This window comes from Cololabis saira, chromosome 20 (assembly GCF_033807715.1).
Source record: "Cololabis saira isolate AMF1-May2022 chromosome 20, fColSai1.1, whole genome shotgun sequence".
Lineage (NCBI taxonomy): Eukaryota > Metazoa > Chordata > Actinopteri > Beloniformes > Belonidae > Cololabis > Cololabis saira.
The window spans coordinates 12,456,726-12,470,440 of record NC_084606.1 but is presented as its reverse complement, the minus strand read 5'-3'; the positions used below and the strand labels follow the sequence as shown (position 1 = coordinate 12,470,440).

The 13,715-nt window shown below is 44.5% G+C and overlaps 1 protein-coding gene across 1 annotated transcript in view; it reads left to right on the top strand.

Annotated features, from left to right (window-relative positions):
- LOC133420416 (sodium/potassium-transporting ATPase subunit beta-2-like) overlaps positions 1–13,715 on the top strand; it is a 32,570-nt gene that overhangs the window by 3,302 nt on the left and 15,553 nt on the right. Inside the window, exon 2 of the mRNA XM_061710110.1 lies at positions 11,433–11,561. Within this exon, the coding sequence (XP_061566094.1) occupies positions 11,433–11,561 (129 nt within the window). The remainder of the gene's footprint in view (positions 1–11,432; positions 11,562–13,715) is intronic.

Here is a 13,715-nt window from a genome sequence, read left to right as displayed (position 1 = left end):
CACTGGAAAAAACAACAATTTTCACCAGTTTCAAGTAGATTTTCACTTGAAATAAGTAGAAAAATCTGCCAGTGGAACAAGATTTTTTTGCTTGTAATGAGAAGATAAATCTTGTCCCACTGGCAGATTTTCCTACTTATTTCAAGTGAAAATTTACTTGAAACAGGTGAAAATTGTCAAATAAGTTATTTTTCTGGTGATGACTCTAAATGTTGAAATAGCAGTAAAACCACATTCATTGATGAAATGACATAAGGGATGGAAAGGGGGGATGGCAGTTTTACAGGGGGGATGATTTTGACCGTTTTTATTTTTCTTGGTTTTATTTTTATTTACCGGTATATAATATCATATTTATTTTAGGGGCCGCACAGTGGCTTAGTAGTTAGCACTGTTGCCTCACAGCAAGAAGGTTCCTGGTTCAACTCTTGTTTGTATGTTCTGCCCGTGCTTGCGTGGGTTCCCTCCGGTTACTCCGGCTTCCTCCCACAGTCCAAAAACATGTGTATTAGGTTATCAGAATCAGAATCAGAAAGTTTAATGCCAAGTTTGTTAAACACGCAAAAGGAATTTGTTAATTGGTGATTCTAAATTGCCCATAGGTGTGAGTGTGAGCATGTCTGGTTGTTTGCATCTATGTGGCCCTGTGATGGACTGGTGATCTGTCCGGGGTGAACACCTGACTCACCTGAAAGTAGCTGGGATAGACTCCAGCAAACCCCCGTGACCCTGCAAAGGATATAGCGGGTATAGATAATGGATGGATATATTTATTTCATTTATATATATATATATATATATATATATATATATATATGCAAAGGATATAGCGGGTATAGATAATGGATGGATATATTTATTTCATTTATATATATATATATATATATATATATATATATATATATATATATATATCTTTTTCTTTTTTTAATATTTTATCTTTTTATTAATTAATTTATTTATTTTTTATTATTAGGCTCAGAAATACGGCACAAATTTGTGATGAAACTATTTTCTATTTTAATAGAAAACATGTTATTATTGCAGGTTTAACATAGGTTTTGAGCATATGGGTATTATATTCCCATCATTAGGGAGAACCCCCTATTTCTAATGACAGAATCATCACTGTTTAATGTTCTGTCTAATGACAGAATTATCACTGTTTCAGCAGGTCTCTTAGGTTTATAATTCAGATTCATTTTCGTTTACATATAACATTGTTTGTAGTCATTATAGTGCAATTTAAAGCTTATTTCTACAAATAAAATCAGCACTGTAGGCAGCGATCTTGGACCAGCGGCCACTCTGATTGGTCCAGCACGCTCACGTGACAATGTCGAAGCACTTTGTGTCAACTCCGCCTCTGGAAATAGTTCCACTTTTAAAACGTTGTTTGTGAAGCCAGTTTCCCGAGATCGGACTTCGACGACTAGATAAATGCTTGGCATCAATAGCTGTATATGTTGAAGTGAATGGCATGAGATAATAAGTCGTGCGCACGAGATACAGTAAGTTGCACGCGCAAGATAAAAAGTCGTGCGCACGAGATAACAATAATAATTTCCATGTCACCTCCAGGGCTCCGTAAAAATGCTCCCAAACTTCTGAAGTTTTATGACCCGCAGCTGCTGAGATGCTATCGTGCATGTGCGACTCTCGGCAGAGATTGTATTGAAGTGAGATGCCTCACTCCATTGGAAAAACACGTCTGGCGACAACTGTCGACAATGGAATTCACTGTCGACAATTTGGATTATCAATTGTTGTCGAAAATGTCAACGAATCGTTGCAGCCCTAATATAGACCAGAGCCAGCTCCCTGAGGGCAGAAGTTGAGCAGGTCCAGGCTGCGTTTGGTCCTCAGTCTTGTTTATTGGTCTGGTGTGGTACCGATTGTTCCCGAGGGGAAGGGTCGGAGCAGCTGATGACTCATCCTTTTGAGATGAGTCCAAATATAGTCTCATCTGTGAATTTGATAGCAGGCTTGGGGGTGTGGAATGGTGCGGAATCATGGGCTTAGAGATGTGGAGAGGTGGACCCAAGCCTGAAGATGAATGGAGATCGTAGCAGGACGTCTAGACTCGACTCGTCTTCATCGGGGGCGCACTTGTCGACACCTGTAGTCAAACATTTCTGCTTTTTGTAGGACTTGGCTGATGACAGCTGACATGAGACAGGGTGGACCTGTGGTAGACACAAGTTAAGGCTGAATTATGGTTCTGCGTTAAATCAACGCAGAGCCTACGCCGTAGGGTACGCGACTACGCGGGAGGCTCTCCGTAGCCTACGCTGTAGCCTGACGTGCACCTCCCAAAAAATGTAACTACGCTTGGAGGCGATGCAGACCGAGAGGGCTGTGATTGGTTTGCTTGGTAGCAACGCATTACCGGTTCCGGTTCTCTCTCGGTCGCCATTGTTCACTGTGACCGGAAAAGCCGGAAGCTAAACAAAGAATCAACTATAGACGACGATAACAATAAAATTGTTGTAATTCGGCCACATTGGAGGGTTTTCGAGCATGAATCGCCTTTTCTTTTCTCCGGAAAAGAATGCAACCCCCTAGCGCTCTGGGGGGGTATTGCACTGCGGCGAAATGGAGTGACGGAGAAGTCCGAAGGGTTCATGACGGCGTCACGGCAACGGCGTAGGCTCTGCGTTGGTTTAACGCAGAACCTTAAATCAGGCTTTAAAGAAGTTTGTGAAACCAGCGACAACTCGTTTACCCAGAACACAACTCGTTTACCCAGAACGATGGCCAGCAGCCATCGAACACATATGTTCATGTTCCTTGACTGATAGGACCTGGGTGACTGTACCGGTGGATGTCGGTGATGCTGGAGTGTTCACTTCCAACCTGGCAGAGAAGCAGTGATGGTGTTGATGATGCCAGTGTTGGTGATGTTGGTGCTGCTGCCTTTAAGAGTGTGTGATTGGCCGTATCTCCTGCCTAGGCAGGGTTCTTCTTAGTTCGGCCCTTGTAGGCTCTCGGTTTATTTTGTTGTTCCTGTTTGTAGGTCAGATGTTGCTACTGCTACAGATCTGTGTCACCAGACCTGAAGGCAGCGTAACAGATCTGAAGTGTAGAACAAACTCATCATGCAGGGTCTTGATCGGGGCACACTATTTCACCGTAACAACGTGCTAGAGGCTAGTGAGCTAGAGGCTAATAAATTAGCAATTAATGAGTGAGAGGATAGCACACATGGAGCTATAAGCTAAGAAGCTGGCAGCTAATGAGGTAGAGGCTAGCAGTTAGTAAACTAGAGTCTAGAAGTTTGTAAACTACAGGCTAATAAGCTAGCATCTAATTGGCTAGTGTCTAATGAGCTAGCAGATAATGAGCTATAGGCTAACAAGCTAGCATCTAATGAGCTAGAGGCTAATGAGCTGGATGTTACCCCACAATAAGCTAAAACCTAATAAGCTATAGGCTAGAAGCTAGTAAGCTATAGGCTAATAAGCTAGCATCTAATCAGCCAGTGTCTAATGAGCTACTGTAGCAGCTAATGAGTTAGAGGCTAACAAACTGGAGGTTAGCAGCTAGTAAGTTAGAAGCTAATAGAGGCTAGTAGCTAGTAAGCTACAGGCTAATAAGCTAGCATCTAATCAGCCTGTGTCTAATGAGCTAGAGGCTAAAAAGCTAGAAGCCTATGAGCTAGCAGCTAGGGAGCTGAAGGCTGTCGTGTTTCTTTGCTAATTGTTCGTGGGACATGATCTGGACCTCTAGAGGTCGCAAGAGACCATTTTTATCGTAACAGAAGTTATTTAAATAAAACTAAATCGACCTGAACTGTCAGGTTTGTGGTTGCTGCTGCTTAGCTGCCCTTCTTCTTCTCCTACCGGTAGTGTCTTAACCAACCTCTCTCCTCGAGCTTTCAGCATCCATCTCTTAATAGTAAACTAAATGACTTAGTTTCTGTGCTTGACAGAAGTATATGACATTTGTCTGTAACACATATGTGACACGTCACGTGTATATATATATCACGTATGTATGTAACAGAAGTGACGCATGTGGCACACGTGTGTTGCACCCGTTCACATGTACATTACATGTGAAGACTGTTGTCTCTCCCCTCGGTGATGGTTGCTCGTCCTCCGTCAGCCATGTCCGTTGTGAAGGTCACCCTCTCTCTCTGATGATAATCGGTGTCTCTCACCCTCTCACAGGAGCCAGCATGATTTCCATGAAGACACACTGCCGGTTTGTGTGCTGCAGTATTGTGTGTGTCTGCAGTATTTAGGTCACATGACTGCAACAGGTCAGCCATGACTGTGATGTCATATGTAGAGCTGGTTCTGTTGCACAGAAACACACGATGAGGGACTGAAACAACACGGAGAGGAATCAGAAGGCGTTTGTAGATTGGGTCTGGCTAATATCGCTGGATGATGAACACGTGTTTAACGCATGTTGGTAATATAAACGCAAGGCATGTTAGTTGTCACCTCGGGTCTGAAGGTGAATCGGGAGGCCTTATCCACGTAACATAACGTAACCTGTGTTGGCGTGTACGATGACGTATTGTCCTACATATGCAGGATTTATACACTGTCAGACAGGTGTAGTTTTCAAATCGAGGAATTACAGACATTGGGAAGAGTGTTTTTTAGCCGGTTTCTGCTTCTTACAAAGACCTGCTTTGTCATCTTTGTGTCCAGTTGTTCCAACAATGGACCATCATTCTTTGTGGTTCTGGACATACGCTGGTTTAAGGCGTCCTCGGCTCCGAGGCTGAGTAGCTCGTGGATCTCCTCGTCTGCCCAGTTACTCATCTTGCAAATATAGATCCTACCTGTGACGTCCTGCTGCTGCTGTTACTCTCATCAGCTGTTTTCTTATTTTATGAATCAATTATAATTTATTTTTTTAAAAACCTCAGGTTTGTACTCAGGTTACGTGTAGGGCTAGGTATTGATTCAAATGTCAAGAATCGATTCAATTCCGATTCTTTAGATTCAGAATCGATTATCAGGATTTGATTCGATCCGATTTGATTCAAGGCAAGGCAAGTTTATTTGTATAGCACAATTCAACACAAGGAAATTCAAAGTGATTTACATCAACATTAAAAGCGGCAAGACACACTTAAAACATAAATAAAAAATAAAATGAAATAAAATGATAATAAAAGAGGTAAAATAATAAAAAGCACAAGTTGTTAAAAAGTAAGGGCAGTAGAGTAAAGCAGGTACTCATCTCATTCTTACAATGGCAAGAATTACGTTTCCATACGGTCACAACGTACAAAGACCGGGTCAAATACAGTATTACAAAAGTAATCTGTAACAATTCGATTCAATCTGATATTGATTTGGGTTAGTGTTATTTAAAATGTTTTTTGAGCTGTTGCCTGAATTATATGACTGTAAAATAACTAGTGAAATAATTTCACAATAATGATTGAACTAAGAAATAAATAACTCAAACAAGCCTTTCAATATCCATTTAAAGTGAAAAAAAGAAAGAAATTGCAACAGCTCATGCAGTAAACAAATCATTTTAGCTTGTCTAATTTATTCTGTCACCACACACACATATTGCCATGAAGCACCTGGCGAAAATGTAATGATGAAAAAAAAATCGATCTTTAGACATAAGAATTGATTTTTAGGAATTAATATAAGAATCAATTTAGAATTGGAAAATCGTTTTTTTTTCAACACAGGCCTAGTTACGTGATCAACAAACCCCTCCTACGACCCGCCACCCCGGGTTAGTTCTGTTCACATTAGACCTGACGACCCTCGGAGGGGAGGTAGCCTTAAATGTGGGGTATCCGCCGATGTAAAAGGGGCTACAGACATAGTGGCACTGGCACAGAGATCCAGTCTGAAGCGGGTTCTGGCCTGAACTGATATCCAGTTTGAAATAGGATCTGGTTCTGCTTCACTTACATGGATGTAACGGTCCAATATGCAGCGACTGCTTTTGTTTTGGGTGTTTTTAATTTTTCACATTTATTTTCATGTCGGTAAACTCGTCATAATTTCGACGGTGGCATGGTTTACTGATTGTGCTGCTTCACAGTTTGAAATACACGCCCTCCTTGTATACTTCCACCTGTCAGAGTACCATCTACTGAGACGTTGTTGGTGCGTTACGTTGGACAGTACACAAATTGAGCTGCTCATCGTTCTGGTTGCCTGTTTTACTTGATGCTGCCTTGAATGACGAGAGTCATTGTTCGTCTCTCCACCTTCAGTTATGGTGTCTATCCTTAAAATACAAAACTAAACAGAGTGCTACGCTACATCTACACATACACATTTACATAAATCTGTAAACACAACAGACTAGAACCCTGAACGCGACACAGAAAACAAGGAACTACAACATCCAGAATGCAGGTCAACACAGCCACAGCACGCTACACTAGTTTCATTTTATATCTTAAATCAGGGTAAATACCACCAAATAAATGATTTTCTTTGGCCTCAATTTCTGACAGGAGCCTCTCGCTCACAGACCGGGTCTCATCAAGGTGATGCCGTTTCTGTGTCTGGATGAGCGGTTTTATTTATCATCATCATATTCAAATTGATCTACTTGAGGGAGGAGACAGGGAGGAGTGTCGTGCTCCTGCATCTGCCTTCAATTTTACATGTGATGTTCCCAGAAAACGTGGGTGGAGTCAGGCGTAAGCACAGTTTTCAGCATCTGAGGAAATCCACGCAACTTCTGAACATGAGGTAGTTCTAATCCCAGATCTGGTCTGAAGCAAGATCCAGTCTTGATCCGGTTTGAGGGTACTGGATCACACTACATCCTGGTGGTTGTTGGTACTAGGTCAGACTAGATCCTGGTGGTTGTTGCTTCTGGATCAGACGAGATATTAACCCTTTTACATGGGCGGATACCTCACATTTAAGGCTTAGATATAGCGTGTAGTTTGCCCCTTTTACATTGACAGGCGCGGGGGGGTCCAAGGGTCGTTTTAACCGCGGGTCAGGTCTCATGTGAAGAGATCTAACCCCGGGTGGCAGTCGTGGGAGGCGTTTGTAGATCACGTACCCTGAGTAAAACCCACCAGGGAAGTTTTTTTTATCCATATATGATTATTATTATTTTATAAAATAAGGAAACAGCTGAGTAACAGCAGCAGCAGCAGCAGGACGTCACAGGTAGGATCTATATTTACAAGATGAGTAACTGGGCAGACGAGGAGATCCACGAGCTTCGGAGCCGAGGACGCTATAAACCGGTGTATGTCTGGAACTATAAAGGATGATGGTCCATTGTTGGAACAAGTGGACACAAAGATGACAAAGCGGGTTTTTGTAAGAAGCAGAACCCAGCTAAAAACACTCATCTTGATGTTCATCCATCCTCGTTCTGAAAGTTAGACCTGTCTGACGGTGTATAAATCCTGCTGATGTAGGACAATACGTCATTGTATGTTATGTTACGTGGATAATGCCTCCTGATACACCTTCAGGCCCGAGGTAACAACTAACATGCCTTGTGTTTATATTACCAACATGCATTAAACACGTGTTCATCATCCAGCGATAATATCAGGAGCCAATCTACAAACGCCTCCTGTTGGTTGGGGGTACTGGATCAGACTAGATACTCAGTGCAGCTACATGCACATCTAAATCAAGCTTTTGACACCAATCTAGCCAAGGATGAAACTGGAGTTTCAGATAAATCCAAGTATAACTGCACGAGAAGACAATCGATTATTGAATGAGGTGCGTTCGACTCCACGACGCTAGGTGGCGCCACACACACTTTTGCGCTGGGGTTCTTCCAGTTCCTCCTTTGTTGTTAGTCTTCTTCTTCTACTGTGTTGATATTCTGGATTTTGCGGTGTCGTCACTACCGGAAGGGGGAGTCCCGGGGCAGTTGCAATCTCGGCTAAGCGTGTGTTGCGTTATCTGCCACTAAAAGGTCGATCTCAAGAGTTTCAGTTAGGTTCATCTACAGCCCGGCTAAGGTGTATACATGGCTTTTAAAAATATTCGGTATTGGTCGGAGTAAGGCAACAATTCCACTTTCTGTTTCTGTTAGTGCATGTAAACGTACTGAATGCTGGTTGGAGATACTGGTTCAGACCAGATACTGTTGGTTTGGGGTACTGGATCACATTGGTTTATGGTTGTTGTGGTTGTCCTTAAGACTCGCTTAGTTTTGCATGTATGGATGTTTTCAGGTTCCTCCTGTGGTCAGGGCCCCCTCCAGTGGTTCTGGGTTTACATCCCTCCTGTGGTTGGGATCTTTAGTGGCCCCGAGCTTACATTATTCCATTGTTGGGACCTTCTCCAGTGATCCTGGGTTAAGGTTCCCACTGTGGTTGAGATCTTCTACAATGAGTTATATACCACAGCCGAGATGGCTTTAGACGATTGATTCTCATATGTAGTCCCCATACTGACGTGTTTTTCAGGTGTAGTATGATGTTGGCAAGTGTTTTTCCACGTACGCAACACATAAGACTGGTTACAAACACAACATCTGCCCAGACTTTACATAACGACCTCTGTGATCCTCTCCCATCATGCCCTTGGGTGATGGATTTTTGGCCTTGGTGACTCTGAAGGACACACACTGGCTGATGCGGAGGAGTGTGCGTTAATCTGGATTAAACCAGTTTGATTGCGTAGTAATCTGCACACATGCTGGGATTAATGTTTTTATGAGGACTTGGGTCCTCTTAAAGGGACAGTAAAACAAGTCTGGTGGATGTAATGTTCATGTCATGGGGTCACGTGACCAGAGTGGGCAGATACATGCTCATGAATCGCCTCCTGTTTCTATTTGGTGGAATCAAAGATTCAACCAACCCATAGGTCCATGCTTCCATCTGTTCTCTCCGTCCCGTCACAACAAAGACATCAAAAACACAACAGCAGGGTCTTTGAGGACCAGGTCTTAGCTGGATCAGGTCCAGGTTTGTCTCATGCTTATCCTCACTACTAGTGTGATCCTCTGAGACGGTTTAGTCTGCAGCAGGCCACACGTTTGATCACATTAACAGGGTCAGGACTTAGACGGACACCAGGTCAGGACTAAGGAACCATATCACCAGGTCAGAGGTGTAAAAAGCACATCATGGGTGGAAGGAACCGTATCACTGTGTGAGATGTTTAGAAACCACATCATCAGGAGCCAGATAATTAGGCAGATTTCCACTAGCAGGAGTTCTGGGTTAAACCCATTAGACAGAAACCTCTAGCAGGGCCAACCGTCTCCTCGACCCTTTCAACCGACTTGTCCCCATGACACCGTAGAGCAGGGCTATTCAATTGGCGGCCCGCGGGCCACATGCGGCCCGCCAGGAGCTTTTATGTGGCCCCTGGTCATATTTCAAAAAAGGGGGTGTTGACATTTTTTTTTTTTTTTTTTTTTTTTTAATAATATTTTTAGAACTGGCTACTATGGACTAAAATGGTTGTGCTCAATGCTTAATATAATATTCAAATAAGGAAATTTTGGTGGAAAGTGGTGCTTTGTCATTATGGCGTGTTTTATTAAAAGTATATCAATTTCAATTTCATTAAGTTTGCTCAATGCATGGTTTCAAAATGAACTTGCATTCAAAATAATATTTCTTTATCTGAATATTATATTTAACATTCACAATTACTAAATCTGGAGACAATTAATACATAATTCATATGTAAACTAGATATATTCAAATGTATAATACAAATGTATTATATTTACATAAGTCATCGTCTTTGAGTGCAAAATACATTTTGAAAACCCCCACATTTTCAAATTGTGCGGCCCTCTCCATACAGTCCTTTTGCAGATGTGGCCCCCGGCCGAATCTAGTTGAATACCCCTGCCATAGAGCCACACAAGAACCACTGACTGAACAAATAACACAGCCGACCACCAGGTGGCAGTAATGTGCATTTTTGCTGTTCAAAAACAGCCAGCAGCATAAAAGGAGATGCAAAAGAAGAAAGATGTAAACAAGCAATGCTACTTAAATCTTTGTTTGTAGCGATTGAGATTAAAAGAAACCCCCTGGCAGACTTCTACATTGGTGTAAAGCCTGAATAATGTTTCCGCGTTAAATCAACGCAGAGCCTACGCCGTAGGGTACGCGGCGACGTGCACCCTATGGCGTAGGCTACGCACCAACAAGACTGAACTGACTCATCGGCCCATCTATCGTTTTTTTCTTGCAATCTCAAACAGGAACCGTATAATTGGGCCTGTGTAACCGTGCAGGAAGGAACCGTAGGTCCTAAATGGTTTCTAGATGTTGGAGAAATAAAGAAGGTTGGGGAAGTCGTTGATGGCATCATGTAATCTTTAAGGATCCTTAAATGTATTCGCCATATCAGACAGCAGCTTCACGAGATCTTAAATTGCTGGTTCGATCGAGGTTGACACTAGCCCCTAGATAGAAAGATTGCATCAGATCCTTCCCACCCCGGACACAAATGTGTCAGACTCTTCCCTCTGGCAGGAGGCTGCGGTCTATCAGGACCAAAACCTCACGCCATAAAAACAGCTTCTTCCCGACAGCAGCTCTCCCTCGTTTACCACAGACTGTCCTCCCACCCCACTCTACGTCACATTAACGTAAAGACCGCACTGACCTCATGCGTCACATTAACACACATCCTAGGTCACCTTTGTACAGATTCATTACTCAGGCACTTTAAAACCAACATGTTGTACATTTTTTCTTTTAATATCATTTGTTCTTTTGTATTGCACCAATCACCACAGCAAATTCCTTGTGTGTGTTAAACTACTTGGCAATAAACTTATTTCTGATTCTGATTCTGATTCTATTATATCAAAAATGACAAACCAGGTCTTTGCAGGAAGCAGAACCCACCCAAAAATCCTCATCCCGATGTTTGTCATTCCTTGATTTGAAAACTACACCTGTCTGACGGTGTATAAATCCTGCTGATGTAGGACAATACGTCATTATACACGACCACACAGGTTACGTTACGTTTCGCGGTTAACGCCTCCCGACTCGCGTTTAGGCCCAAGGTGATAACTAACACACCTTGCGTTTATATTACCAACACGCATTAAACACATTTTCATCATCAAGCGATATTTGCAGGATCCAATCTATAAACGCCTTCTGATATACAGCCTATGGGGGGTTTGGGTAGGATTCTCTGTTGCTACGGTAACAGGCGGTCAATAACCTTTGAAACTGATCAGAGGGTGAATCCAAATATCAAGGAAAGGCAGAAACAGAGAGAGTGAAACAGTGAAGGGATTAGACCCTCCCATCCCCCCTCCATTCATCATGTATGTAGGTCATCAGCAGGGGGCGGGGCATAACACAAGAGGATTATAAAGATGACTTTTCCAGGATGAGGAGGGGGTGTAATGTCCTGTAACACTGCTCTGCCTGGTACCTAATTTTCTACCTGCCCCCCCCCCCCCCCCGGTCTTCTACCTGATCTTTTACCTGACATTCTACCTTTTCCATCCAGGTCTTATCCTGCTCTTCTACCTGGTCTTCTATCTGTTCCTGGCTGGCATGTTCGCTCTTACTATGTATATCATGCTGCTGACGCTTGACGACTACAAACCCACCTGGCAGGATCGCCTGGTCACTCCAGGTGAGAAAACCACATCCACCTTTCATCCACACAAACTACATGGCCCCAGGCTATGCCCACTTTAACCCCCCTGCAAGCCCCTGAATGGCAACCAAGACGAACCACCTTGGGCCCCAGAGCAAGGCCCTTAACCCTAATTGCTCTCCGAGCGAAATGGTGTGTTTGTTCTCTCAGATGTAAGTCGCTTTGGTTAAGCAGAGTTTCCCCTGTTTAACCGCAGTGTGTGCGTGTGTGCGTGTGTGTATTCAATCATGATAATAAAATAATAAATCCTCTGGTCATTTGATCATATTGGGTCTTAGTGTTGAACAGATAACACCTCACATGGACAACATGTCACATCCACTCCAGCTCCATATCTGCCTCACTCGCCTGCCAGCTCTAGTTCCTCATGTCACTATGGTTTCTCCCGCCTTCCACACATGCTCCGCATCTGCAATCAGCCCTGGGCTTCTACTGAAGCACTCCGCTCCCAGTCCGTCACTGCCAGACTCTGTCCACCGGCATCATCCGTCCCTCCTCGTCTGGCTGGGCCAGGTTCTCCTTTGTCCAGAAGAAGGACAAGACTTTGAGGCCCTGCCTAGACTACCGGGGTCTCAATGACACTATGATAAAGAATCTGTACTCGTCTACTCAGCGTTCAAACTCCTGGTGGGGGCCACTGTTTTCACCAAACTGGACTTTCGCCTCACTTACTACCTGGTCCACACACGAGAAGGGGACGAGTGGAAGACGACCTTCAACGCACCCACCGGCCACTACGAGTATTTGGCAATGCCCTTCAGCCTCACCAGCGCTCCCGCCGTCTTCCAGGCCCTGGTCAACGACCAGGTAGCCGCACCATCAAGCCAGACGCCTTGTCTCGCCAGTTCTTGAGGGGGGAGGAGGAGTGTTCCACAGATGTGGACACCATCCTTCCCTCGGCTCGCCAGGGCGCTGCCATCAACTGGAGAGTTGAGGAGAGGGGAGCAGCCAGGTCCCCGAGCCTGTCCACCTCACCGACTCTGTACTGGCCCAATTCTGGTCCGAGGTGCTCCAGTGGGGCCACAGTTCTCGTCTCACCTGCCACTCAGTGATCCAGAGAACCATAGAATTTATCTGGCGCCGGTTCTGGTAGGAGTCCCTGGACCAGGACGTCCAGGAGTTTGTTAAAGCCTGTTCCGTCTGTAACCAGAACAAGTCTTCCCACCAGGCTGCGGCTGGACTCCTGTACTCGCTTCCAGTTCTTTATCACCCCTGGTCCCACATATCCCAGGACTTTGTAACCGGTCTACCACCATCCAAAAGCCACACCGCCATCCTCACGGTGGTAGACCGGTTGAGCAAGATGGCGCATTTCATCCCCTTGCCTAAGCTGCCTTTGGCCAAAGCGACTTCTGAGTTGGTCCTCCAACACGTGTTCCAGCTCCATGGCCTTCCTGTGGACGTGGTCTCCGACCAGGGACCGCAGTTCTCCTCGGTCTTTTGGAGGGAGTTCTGCAGCCTCTCCCCGTTCAAGTGCGCCTACAGGTATCAACCACCCCTGTTCCCAGCCCTGGAGAAGGAGGTTTCCTGCCCAGCCGTACAGACTTTCATCTGCCAATGTCAGCGCACCTGGGCCCGGGCCAGGGCTGCCCTCCAGCGGTCTGTGGACCGATACTCCACCTCAGCCAACCGCGGATGCTCTTTCGCCCCCACTTACCGAGTGGGACAGAAGCTCATGTTATCAACCTGGGACCTTCCTCTTCGAGGTGATTCCAAAAAGCGGTCTCCTAAGTTCATTGGTCCGTTCCATAGCCTCAGGTATGCAGAAGAGCATCTCTGAACCACAACACGTGGAACCTTAAGGCGGACGGGCCACAGCAGCAGAAGACCAAACCGGGTAACTCCTGTCAGCTAAGAACAGGAAACTGAGGCTACAATTCACACAGACTCACCAAAACTGGACAACAGAAGAAGGAAAAATGTTGCCTGGTCTGATGAGTCTCCATTTCTGATGGTAGGGGCAGAATTTGGCATAAACATCACATGCCTACCTGAGTATTGTTGCTGACCATGTCCATCCCTTTATGACCACAGTGTAACATCTTCTGATGCTACTTACAGCAGGATAACGTGTCATAAAGAATCATCTCAGACTGGTTTCTTGAACATGACAATGAGTTCACTACTCAA